Source organism: Oryctolagus cuniculus, chromosome 3 (assembly GCF_051225735.1).
Source record: "Oryctolagus cuniculus isolate XC-2025 breed Fujian yellow rabbit chromosome 3, ASM5122573v1, whole genome shotgun sequence".
NCBI classification, from domain to species: Eukaryota; Metazoa; Chordata; class Mammalia; order Lagomorpha; family Leporidae; genus Oryctolagus; species Oryctolagus cuniculus.
In genome coordinates, this window is record NC_142869.1 from 157,084,758 (window position 1) to 157,097,702 (window position 12,945).

General features: G+C 40.2%; 1 protein-coding gene across 3 annotated transcripts in view; it reads left to right on the forward strand.

Moving 5' to 3' along the window:
- The window catches only part of CPED1 (cadherin like and PC-esterase domain containing 1), a 587,225-nt gene that overhangs the window by 341,260 nt on the left and 233,020 nt on the right, over positions 1-12,945 (forward strand). For 2 of the 3 annotated variants that reach the window (XR_016231749.1, XM_008258284.5), the window contains one exon: positions 556-2,527. The exons of the other annotated variant lie outside the window; for it this stretch is intronic. Coding sequence is in view for 1 of the 2 variants with exons in the window: in XM_008258284.5 (XP_008256506.4) it covers positions 556-771 (216 nt within the window). In the remaining variant the exon portion in view is untranslated. Of the gene's footprint in view, positions 1-555; positions 2,528-12,945 lie in introns of those variants that run through there. 3 annotated transcript variants of the gene reach the window in all.

The window sequence follows — 12,945 nt, forward strand, 5'->3', positions numbered from 1 at the left end:
CTTTCACTAAGCACCCAGGACAAGGCAACCACCATCTGTCACGGTGTCTGCTTATTGGTCTGCAGCGGAAAAACATTTTTTTTCTCTGAAAGTGCTGTGCGGTTGCCGTTGTGTAGAATGGTTCCACGGCAAGTTCAGAGTACTGAGTTTGAATCTGTGACTTAGCAAAGGCTATCAGTATCTTCTCTGTGGCAGTGCTATGTTGAGCTACTTGTTAGTGTGGCTGACCCAAGGATATATGCATATACACATGCATACACACACACATGCATACAGCACTGTGATGGAGACATCACCTGAGACTGTTTCTTTGTTGCATTGGGGAGAGCTGCCCTGAGGTAAGAAAAGTGAAAGGAATTTGAATTTCAATCTCAGTGTTTTCTGAAACATCACTTACCCTGGCTCTCAGTTATGTAAATCATATTCATGCCCTGTGGGCAACATCTGTGTGGCAGAGAAGCTGTTTGAGTTTGAAAGTTAGTTATATTGCTGTATGCAGAGCGTGGATGTCCTTGATTTTTGTCTCACTATTTTTTTTTTACTCTTTATTTGCAGGTAGTGAAATCAAAATTATCCCAAGAATATCACTTTATTAAAATGAAAAGATCAAGGAATCATATTGTGGGAAAATATTTCAGCAATCAAAGCAAACTGCAACAACAAGAGTCTGTAACAAATTTTCAGTCACCATATCATGTCCGAGGTCCGATAAACCAGGTTTGTTCTGAAATCCTTATCAGCAGGATGTGTGCGCGTACAAGGACAGAGTAAGAATCCTCCTGCAGAACTGCATTTGGAGTTGGAGATAAGCCACGCACCTGGATGATGATCTAAGGACCCACATTATGCATCACGAGTATTTTGGGTTGACCACATACATCTACCTGTGCACACTGGCACATACATGCACACCACTTAGCTAAAAGGAAGTAATGATAACATTCTCCACCAGTTGTTTTACAGTCAAGATGCAAACTTGAACATGAGTTGCTTTCAGAGTGAATGATAGAGCTAGAAAAGGGTTACTTGAAATATAATCATAGACTAAGATCACTATGGATCAGGGATCGCGTGGTGACCATAAAGAGAAATACGGACATTTGAATTATGTGGAAAAGGGGATAACATTCTTCTGTACCGTGTTATCTTCTGAAAAGGTATATTAGTATTGAAAAGGCAGCACTTACATTCCACCTGCAAAGTAGGGTTGCACTTGTCTTCTCTATGATGCCTTAGGCTTTGTGAATCTAATGCTTGTGAAAAATGTGTCTTCTTTGAAAATTTTATGAGTAGAAGGAAAGGAACAGGAATTCTCCACAAGGGAGCTGGAAAAGATTCTGTAAGAGGGATAGGAGGTGAAATATTTTACAGTTTAAACACCAATATATTTCCCTTTGCACTCTTTGTGTTTTTTATAAACATTCCCTTCTGTCTTGTCCGTGAACTTGGATGGTTAACTGCAGTCTAAACTGATAAAAACACACTTTTTTAAAAGAGAGGAACAAAATATAGTTCCTCACTTATTACTTTATTATGTTTCATTGATAAGGAACTTAAGAAAATATTTGTTTGCCATGATAGACCAAGTAATTTAAATTACAATGACATTTTATGTAAATATTTTCCAAATATTATGTATTTTCAAATGCAGTCATAAAGCATTTGTTTATGTCCACAAATAGTACTATGCTACTGTATTTTGATTTCCTGAGAAACTGTATCTAATTCAGACTTAGTGTAGTCATAAGATAATTTTTTATTGAAATGGTGGCATACATATAAAACAGACCCAATTCTAGTATTGGCGGCATTCTCTTCTAAATTTACAGGTTAAAATGGTAAATTTATTTTTTATACAAGTACTTTGTTGTAAGATAACAACTCTTAGTCACAGTGGCTCTTAAAGGATTATTTTCCCTTTTGGAAAAAGAAACTGAGACGACTTAACACATGGCTGAAATAATTAAATGTGCAAATACCTCTATTTCATTACTATGCCAAAAAAAAAACCACCCCATTTTGATTGATCATTGCTCTGGTATTAATATCCACTGCTTTTAAATACTCTATTTTTATACATATTTTTATATGAAGATCAATAAGAATTTATATTTAACTGCCTTAAATTATATTTAAATGCAAATATCTCTCATAAACAATACACCTATGCAGATTACAGGTTTACAGATTATAGTTTCTTTTTTTTTTTTTTAGAAATGGTACAGAATTAACTTTTAAAATGAAGGATTTTTAGTGTCTGCACCTACATGCAAGCATCATTTTTTAAGTTTTCAGTAATAATTTTAAATGATAAAAAGTGTTAGCAATGTATGCAGCATCTCCATGCTGTTGGAAGGTATTGAATATTCTGTAACAGTATTACAGACATCTTATGTTTCTTGTGTTTACTGTCAGTCTGTAAGAACCTCTGATTGAGGTTCCTCAGGCATTTACCTCTTCACCATTGAAATAAGAATGGATTTTAGAAACAAGTGTAATAACATTATGAATAAACGTTGTACTAGTATTAGTCTGTGTTCAGAGAGTATCTTTTACTTTCCTGGATCATATGACCATACAAACAAGAACCACTTGGCAAGGACATTATTGCGTGCATTCAAGTTTAAGAGTGGGATTACACAGGAATAACCATATAGCTCCTTCACACCATCTCCTCTAAGTTGTGATAAAATGAACTCCCTGCTATGCAAACACCAAAGTTTTTGAAAAGTGTAGTGGTAGGCCGGCGCTGCAGCTCAATAGGCTAATCCTCTGCCTTGCGGCGCCAGCACACCGGGTTCTGTCTTCGGATCAGCACATCACCGCGGCCGCGGTGGCCATTGGAGGGTGAACCAACGGCAAAGGAAGACCTTTCTCTCTGTCTCTCTCTCACTGTCCACTCTGCCTGTCAAAAAAAAAAAAAAAAAAAGTGTAGTGATGCTTTTTTTTTTAAGAAAATGCACTGAAATGTTAAGAATCATTTTAATTACTCTTTAATTTTAATTAGTTCCTTAGAAGAAATTATATTTTCTCTTGGGTAAATAGATGAGTGGATGTGTATGTGTGTGTATATATATACATATATGTATGTACATGTGTTTGTGTGTTTAGTAAGTTCCTAATTTGAGTGGAGGAAAAATAGGAGTAGGCATTTTCACATATTTTTAGGTGTAAAAGTTACAGGAAGTGTATAATTTTTGGTCAGAATTGATGAGTATCCAATCCAAACTAAACTAAACTAAAGAAAATATTTATGATATTGAAAGTCAAGAATAACTGCATAAGCCCTTCCAAGCATCACTGTTGACATTGTGTGTGGGCATGTGTTCGTCTGTGTGTGGGGGGGTGTGTATGTGTGTCTTTAAAGGGGCAGTGCACCATTTGGCAGCCATCCAAGTAGGCAACTAAGATTCTATGGGGACATACGAAAAAGAAGGGCTCACCATTGGCTGCAGGTTGGGATTACATGTGGATCATTCTAGCTTCCTGTGTTAGTTGCCTGTGTGCCTAGCAGTCTTTAGAGAGCAGTGATTCCCATTTTTAAAGTGTTGGAAGAAACTGCTGATTTTTGAGATAGAAATAGTTCTAGTGATGTTTACAGAAGGAAAAATAAGCTACTCTGTATCTGAAATTTATTTTTGTAGTTTCACTTTACTGAAGGATTCCAAGAAGAAATACAGAAATGGGTAAAAAAAAATTACCTAACCCAATAAGAATTATCTCAAAGCTGCAACGCTTGGGCATAGAGGCAGGGGGTGTCAATATAGTAAAAAGGTTAAGAGCCTAGATCAATAATCAGGGTTAGGATCTTATTAAATGTTAGTTTAACGGCACCTTCATTTGAGCAAGGGTTGAAAACAGGATCCAAAAGTTTTCTCTGCATTTTCATCTTGTGAGAAATTTTTGTCATCAAAATCAGTGGCAGAGAATGCTGTATTTGAAATAAGCAGAACTAACTAAGCTCACATAGGCTGATAGCTTTAAAAATTATAGCACATAAAGCTCCACCATTTTGAGTGGATACAGGAATAGCTACCCAGCAAATGCTACTGTGTTTTTTTAATATTTAAAGTTCAAATGATTTTGATTGCTCTTGAAGCAAAGGCATTTTGATAGATCCTTTCAGCTTAAAAGGGATGAGCCAGAGTTGTCAGAAACCCCCAAAGACCTACTAAAGACAACAGGATACTGCCAGTGCCTACAAACTAGATTTTGTATTTGGCAGGCTTTCCAAGGTTTCGTACTGTCAAAGAGCCTTTTATCATGTTTTTATTGCTGCAGTAACTGCTATTATCAACTTCCATATTTCTTTTATGATTCATTCACTTGGTGTAGGGGGCTGTAGAACTGATTTTTTCCCCTGATACAGACCATGCAGTCCTCCTCAGATGGTGCTCTGCCTGTTTCTTGCTTTCTTTATGTTCACTGATATAAATAATGTGTTTTATAGCTCTATGAAATGTCAGACCCCCTTGCTGTAACATATTCAGTACCAATGGAAATATTGATTCTTAAAACTTATCGAGGGTATGATTTGTATGTCTACTTGCAATATAAGCAAACATAATTACTTAACTCCAACTAATGGAACAAAATAAAAACAGCACATTTAGAGAACCTGTAGATTCATACAGGGCAGCAATATTTAGGTAGATAAGGTCTTTCTTCAATCATTTGTGTAACATACCTGAGAATAACACTGCATTTCAGATTAGGTTATAAGTAGGCAGCTAATCTCTCTTAAGAAGATAGTCCCTCTGCTGATTTATATGTAGCATCATATTATTATTTTTAATACAGGAAATAGAAAATTATACTTGTTATTGCATGGAAAAGTAATTCCTATGAAATCTACAAAAATGTTTCTATAGAAACATTTAAAAGCAAATAATTATAAGTAATTATTGGTACCAGTATTGGTATCAGTATTCAGAAGTAACATCATTTCATAAATATAAAATGTATTCAGTTACTTCTCGGCTATATGGTGACTTTTCTGAATTTTATGATTGGCTGGTGAAAAGCATCAGTTTCATGAATCTTAGTGCTAGCATAAAAAATTCAATGGTGATAGTATGTAGTTTATGTATTTTGTTTGGTTGTATTTCCACTTTCTTTTTTATAATGAAATCTTTTACAAATCTGTAGATTCAAATCTCATTATAACATATGAATGACAGCATTTTCATTGTCTTTACAATGTATTATTTTTAACTTGATCTAAACATTGCATATTTTAAAAATTAAATTCTGAATTTGAATATTAGAAAGTATCTCAAGAACATTAAAGTAAAACAGGCATATGTTGTAACTTGTAAATGATATCCACTCTTCTTCATTTAGATATGAACGGTCATTTTGGTCTCCAGCAGATATTCTTAATAGCTGAAGATCTGGGGTTCAGAATCCTTCTGTCCCTTTTCAGTAAATACATGGACTATGAGAGGATGATACAAAATGCCAACACTGAATTAAATGTACCTGAAGTTAGCCCATGAAGTTCATCCCAACCAGAACAGTGCTGGAAGGGAGTCTAAGCACAGGCTTTCATTTCAAGGGAAAGATGACTCCACCACTGGGTTCTAGGATGGATGCAAATTATGAAGACTTCCCTGCTGTGCAGATCTTCTCAAGCCTCTCAATGTTTAAATCATTTTGCAGCTCTAATGCCCCTCAGAAAAGTAATCAATAATTTTAAGACTTTATTGGACCAAAAATGATAACAGATTTATCAAATAGTAGATGAATGTGCCTCTAGTGATATATTTTTATTTCTAATCAGGAAAAATAGAATATGTACTCTAATCAACAATGCAGTATGTCCTCCGGAGAATTTAGAATAGCAACTTATTTGTGAAAATGGACAAATGGGGCCGGTGTTGCTGCTCAGTGGGCACCAGCACCCTGTATGAGCACTGGTTCGTGTCCAGTTCTCTGCTGTTGTGCCCAGGGAAAGCAGTGGATTGGCCCACCTCTGGCCATTGTGGCCATTTGCAGGGAGTGATCCAGCCAATGGAAGACATTTCTTTCTCTCTCTCCCCTACTCCCTCCCTCATTTTTTCCCTTCCTCCTTCATCTTCTTCCTTTCCCTCTTCCCCTCCCTCTCTAAGTCTGCTTTCAAGCAAATAAATAAATCTTTTTTAAAAAATGAAAAATAGATTAATGGAACAGAATAAACTAGAGCCCAAATACCGTTAAATTATCTTTTTCATCCTGAGGATCATTTATCTACTTTGACAAGTCTTTACTTTTGAGTTTGAAATGAAATTTACACATTATTTTTCTGTATGCATTGAATATGTAACATAAGATGCATTTACAGTCACAACTGACATTTTCCTCCTTACCTTAATTACATGTAACATGAAGCTTGTGTTTTAATGAGCAGGAGTTCTCCAGCTTTGCAGTATCATACAATGAGTTTATGAGCTCTTTGTTAAAAGTCAGTGCATATGTGCATATGTCATTGGCAGGGCATGAAAATATTTGCAGCTACTTCTTCTACTTGTAAGATAAAATGTGGTCTGAATTCAGCATAGTGTGGGGGAAACTAAACAATATCTTTGTAGCCTAAAAGGAGTTTAGTCATCTAGTGGCATGGATTTGGGTCCCTTGATTTCCACCACCCGTGCATACCCACCGGGGAAAACCTGGTCTCTGCTCACACTTGCCTCCAAAGAATACCCATGTCGATTTGTTCACATTAGTTATGCTAAATCCCTGGCATGTTTTTAAAAGGGTGTGGATACAACCCTCAGCACAAATGATCCCTGCCAAGAACAGGAATGATTTCAATAGGATGCAGTTTCCAGGGCCGTGTTACTGGTAAACACCCAGAACTCTTTCTTGGCCACCTACCTACCCTATAAATAAGTTGATACCTTCCATGAATTATTTATGGATTCTGAAATGAGCGTGAGACAGACATCACATCTCAGGTTCCTATTTCCAAGAAGAATAGGCAATCACAAGTGGGTGATTGACCGAAGTGATGTTTTTCTGTTTCCTGGGGTCATCACAAGTCTTTGAAATACTGAGCTTCTAGAAGTCAATTTCTCCTCCAACAGGAGCATCCCTGGGCAGTCACCCTCAGCAAACTGTCATCAAATACAGTGAAAATAAATGTCTTCTCTGTGCTACTGGTCATGGACTTGTTGTGCCACCTCTGTAGACAAGAAAATCAAAACTGGCCAAAACTGATTCCTTCCTGGTTTGTGAAGGGACAGAATGTTTATGTCAAATAAGGGACTCAAAAATAGGAATTCTAGATTACTTTCAACAATAACAATAACAGGGCCCTGCATTGTGGCACAGCAGGTTAAGCTGCTCTGACTCTGGCATCCCATATGGGCACCAGTTTGAGTCTTGGCTGCACTGCTTCCTATCCGGCTCCCTGCTGATGTGCTAGGAAAGCTGTGGAATATGACCCATATACTTGTGCCCCTACCACCCACGTGGAAGACAGGATAGAGTTCCAGGCTTCGGGTTGCAGCCATTTGGAGAGTGAACCAGAGGATGGAAGATCTCTCCCTCTCTCTTTATAACTCTTTCAAAGAAATAAATAATTCTTTTTTTAAAAAATGCATCTTTACTTTATCAACACACACAAATGTATTTATACAAAAAATCTGCACCTGCATGTGCACACACACATACACAATGAAATAGATAATAGAGAAATAACAAATAATCCATTGAACTTGTCCCTTTGGAATACTGCTGTTCTTTTTGATTTATGGCAGTATGTGCAACCTTGAGAATAACCGGTTCTGTGTCTCCGTCTGGACATGTCGGGAATGTGGTTCAAGGCCCCTGCCAAGCAGCAGCACAGCCACAAGGGATATGCCTGGGGAGGTGTCTGCCAGATGTTTGTCATGAGAGGTGACAAGTGACCTAACTGCCAGAAATCACCAGAACTGGAAGATGCTAGAAAATGTTGGCCCACAGATTCATGAGGGCTCCACTTTTTCAAACAGCAGAGAACTTAGTGCAAGCAAGAGAGCAGGACAGTGCTGTGCTCTCTGAATAGAAATGGATGGCTGGAGCTGTCTCATGAGAATCAGTCTTAGGGGGGATGCCTGCCAGGTCTTCTGCCTCTTTGCCTTCCTCTCCACTCAGCTTTCCCGATGCCTCCGACCTCGCAGTGCTTTCCCTTTGGCTATTGCTGAGATGTGTGCAGAGGACGTCACTGGGCAGAAGGCGCTTGGCTCCGTATAATGAAATGTAACTTCCGGGGCCGGCGCTATGGCACAGTGGGTTAACACCTTGGCCTGAAGCGCCGGCATCCCATATGGGTGCTGGTTCTAGTCCCGGCTGCTCCTCTTCCAATCCAGCTCTCTGCTGTGGCCTGGGAGGGCAGTGGAGAATGGCCCAAGTGCTTGGGCCCCTGCACCCATGTGGGAGACCAGGGGTAAGCTCCTGGCTCCTGGCTCCTGGCTCCTGGCTCCTGGCTTCAGATCGGCGCAGCTCTGGCCATTGCAGACATCTGGGGAGTGAACCAGCAGATGGAAGACCTCTCTCTCTCTCTCTCTCTCTCTCTCTCTCTCTCTCTCTCTCTCTTATATATATATCTGCCTCTCCTCTCTCTGTGTAACTCTGACTTTCAAATAAATAAATAAATCTTAAAAAAAAAGAAAGAAATGTAACTTCCACCCCCAAATTTCATTTCTATTTGGCCTCCACCCTCCTTGGCCAGATTTATTTCCTTTTTCTGTGACTTCAGTGGTCCCTCTACCTATCTCTGTCATTGTATTATCACTGTGTTATAAATGTCTGTAATCCCCTATTTATTCCACTTTTTTTTTTTTTGACAGGCAGAGTGGACAGTGAGAGAGAGAGAGAGACAGAGAGAAAGGTCTTCCTTTGCCGTTGGTTCACCCTCCAATGGCCACCGCGGCCGCGGTGATGCGCTGATCCGAAGACAGGAGCCAGGTGCTTCTCCTGGTCTCCCATGGGGTGCAGGGCCCAAGCACTTGGGCCATCCTCCACTGCACTCCCTGGCCTCAGCTGGGCTGATCTGAAACTGGGAGCCAGGAGCTTCCTCTGGGTCTCTCATGTGGGCGCAGGAGCAGAAAGACTTGGGCCATCCTCCACTGCTTTCCCAGACACATTAGCAGGGAGCTGGATCGGATGTGGGACCAGCATCTATAGGGCCTGCTGGTGCTGCAGGTCGGGGTTTTAACTCTCTGCTCTGCAGTGCCAGCCCCAAAAGTGAGCTTCTTAAGGCCTGGGATTGACGCAGTCATCTTTCTACTGTGCAGTGTTTTCCAGAGAATTGGGGCTCAGCAAATATTCTCTCATATTATTCTCTCTGTCTGCTATTTCTCAGCTTAGAAGCCATGACCTCTAAGTATCAGTCTGTGATTTGCCCAACACTGGTCAAAGTGGTCTTTCTTTGTGCCCTTTTGGTCATTCTGCTTGCCCCTAGGCAAGTCTGTACCTCCCTTGTCTGCCTGTTCTCCCTAGAACGTAAGCCCCATGAGGAAGGTTCTCAGTTGTTTGCTATTGGGCTTATTTATTATTTATTTTGAAACTGGTTTATTGAGATATGATGTACATGTCATAAAGTTCATTCATTTCAAGTGTACGATTCAGTGGATTTTACTGTGTTAATAAAGTTTTGCAGTCAGCATGATAATCTAATTTTAGAACAATTTTATCACCCAAAAAAGAAATACAGCAGTCACTCTCTACTCGACCCATGCTCCAGCCCTTCATACACTGATCTGCCTTTGTCTTTAGCAATTTACTTATCCTGGATGTGCTGTATAAATAGAATCATTCATTATGTGGTCTTTTGTGGCTGGCTTGTTTCACTTAGCATTCACTTAGCATTACTGTGTTCAGATTTAATTCTCTAGCACAGAAAAAACACCAATGTATTCTCATAAAATGAAAATGTAAATGCATTAACAACTTCTGGTGTTTCCTGTAGTTCGAAATTGTGCTCAGGGGCCGGCGCTACGGCTCAGCGGGTTAACGCCCTGGCCTGAAGCGCTGGCATCCCATCTGGGCGCCGGTTCTCCTCTTCTGCCGGCTGCTCCTCTTCCGATCCAGCTCTCTGCTATGGCCTGGGAAAGCAGTAGAAGATGGCCCAAGGTCTTGGGCCCCTGCACCCACGTGGGAGACCTGGAGGAAGCTCCTGGCTCCTGGTTTCCGATCGGCACATCTCTGGCCGTTGCGGCCAATTGGGGAGTGAACCAGCAGATGGAAGACCTCTCTCTGCCTCTCGTCTCTCTGTGTAACTTTGACTTTTGAATAAATAAATAAAATCTTTAAAAAAAAAGAAATTGTGCTCAAAATAGAACTTGTCTAAAAAGCCTTGACAAAGTATTATGTCAGAAACCGTACCATTATGTCCTAAAACCTCATTAGGGTGCAGTTCCTGCTGTGCCCTGAGGACTGAAGTGCAGCTATGAAGAGGCGACTGGGGCTCAGTGGACAGGCTCAGCTGCCCACTCAGCTGTTAACATCAGGTGTTGGGTCCTGAGGCTTGCAGTTCCTTCAGGAATCGGGGGCTTCACACCTCTGTATCTCAGCAGGTGTGGATACCGTTTCCAACCTGCCCCTATCAAAACTGGAAAGGGTTTGATGAAGTGACGCTCAGGTCCCAGTGAATATTTACACTTCATGCTCATATCTGAAACTCACATTTCAAGTTCTTAACTCAAGATCACACAAAAGCACTGAAGTATTAAGACAGGGCAAATCACGATATTTTTAGTTGTAGAATTTCAGGTATCAGCTAGCCAGAAATGAGGCTGTTGGAGAAAGCTTATCCCAATGATTCTGCCCTTCCCACACCAAGAGTAGAGGAGATGGGAGAAGCTATTGTGATAGCCCCGTTCAGACCTGTTGGTGGTGGAGCCTAAAGACCACTTTGACCAGTGGAAAGATGCCTGAGCAGGCCCTGCCCTTCTGGCATGCATACCAATAGGGCATGGCCTCTGATGTGCAGAAATACTCCTACTAGCTTTCTTTTCCTACCATACTATTGTCAAATGCAATATTAATGTAGCATTAAAGTTCATTTTTATGTCATAAATCTCCTTTTAATTCTACATATAATAAGTGCTTACAGATGCAAATCATGTTTAAATATAAGAGCATAATGGTTAAAAGAAGCATTGCCCATATTGTAGTAATTTTGCAAACAGCTGTTTCAAGTTAACATATGTGTATTCCCAGTCTTGTGTATATGAGATACAAGTTAATGTCAACAGTACATTAACAATGCAACTGAATTTAATTATGGAACTGAAAGCGCTTTGGGTAGAGAGATCACATTTTCACTGTAAAGCATAGGTAGGGAGACATCTGTTTCTGGTGAGTTTCAAATAGGTACTTGCATCTTTTATACTTACCAGTCCTACAGTTTTTTGCAACAGTGGATTAGCAAAAAGATAACTCTGCATGTTTTTCCCAGATCAAGATGACAGATACATTTTTCGAAAATTTGATTTATCAAGTTGCATTATAGATGCCTATTATATATAAATATGGAAAGCACAGAGCACTGCAAAATATGAGGATGATAGTCACACTTTGCAACAAAGCTCTATGTGCCAGTAAGAGCAAAAGATAGCTTCCTTGCTTTGCTACCAGTGGCTCCCCACACTGTGCCCACAAGTCTTTATTTTACTAGATTCTACTCTTTGAAATCCTTTCAATTAGTGAAATCACTTAAATTAACCTCCAGTGTCTCTTAAGATGCTAATATCTTTGGGAAGGTTGAAACAATTAGACATTTGCAGTGTGAGTCAATTGAATCACACTGCTTTTATCCCAACTGCTGACTAAATTCAATGCACTGAGAAAACAAGGGATTGGGCTGAATTTTTGAGGGAACCCTGATGGAGAGAAGACTCCGCTGGGGCATAGGGGAAAAGAGAAGCCATTGGCAGTCAATGAGCCATAGTGCCCAGTGCCATACTATGCCAAATTCACCCCTGAAAGCTGGGCTTTAAAATCACTAACTGCTGAGCAATGGGCCTGCATTCTCTGGGGAATTGCTAAAAGAAGCTGAATCATTTAAATAGAGAAACAAAGGGTTCAGAGATGAGCTGATGGAGCTGGTCCCCAGTGGTGCTGTGCATTTGGCCACTTTAGCAAAGACAGACACCTAATGAACAACACCACATTTCTCGCTCCCCCGCTCTCTCCATTTGCTGGTCTCCATCACTGCCTTCCCCTTTATTACACTGCACTTTCAAGTCCACTGCATCTACAAGCAAACCACTGAGTGCTCTGCCCAGGATGTGGAGCATCGTTAACACAGAGACTACAACGGGAATACATGTGTGTGTTCACCCTTGATTGCTTAGAGAATTGGACTATCAGTGTGATCTGGCTGAGTTGCCAGCTACTTCAGTGATTGCCAGGACCTCTGTGACTGCTCCAGGGAACTAAAGCTTCCAGGTTTTCCACCTTTTTTCTGGGCCCACTGCAAGTGCCTTTTTTCAAATAGAAAACAAGTTACTCAATCAAGTGTATAACAGCTGTCTTCACCTCCCAGAACCTCTAAAGCAAACTATTGTGGGTCATTTCTATGAGACATCTGTTACTAAAACTTGTAGGACATGAATGGCTCAGAGTAATAACAACAGTTTTCTGATAAATTTACTGAAAAACTAGGAGTGTTAAAGGATGAGTGATGATGTTCTAGCTTCTAAAGGATTTTTAAAGTTAGACTAGACATACCCATTGTCTTAAGCTTCCAAAGCAAGGAGGTAGTTCAGTGACCTAAGGTAAACTACGTAACATCTTAACTTTCTGTACCTCTCATGCAAACAAAAAACATGACTGGGGGCTAGTATAAAGGTGCAATGGGTTAAGCCACTGCCTGTGATGCCGGCATCACTTATGATGCTGGTTCAAGTCTCAGCTCCTCCACTTGTGATCCAGCTCCCTGCCAATGCACCTTGGAAAGCAGCAGAAGATAGCCCA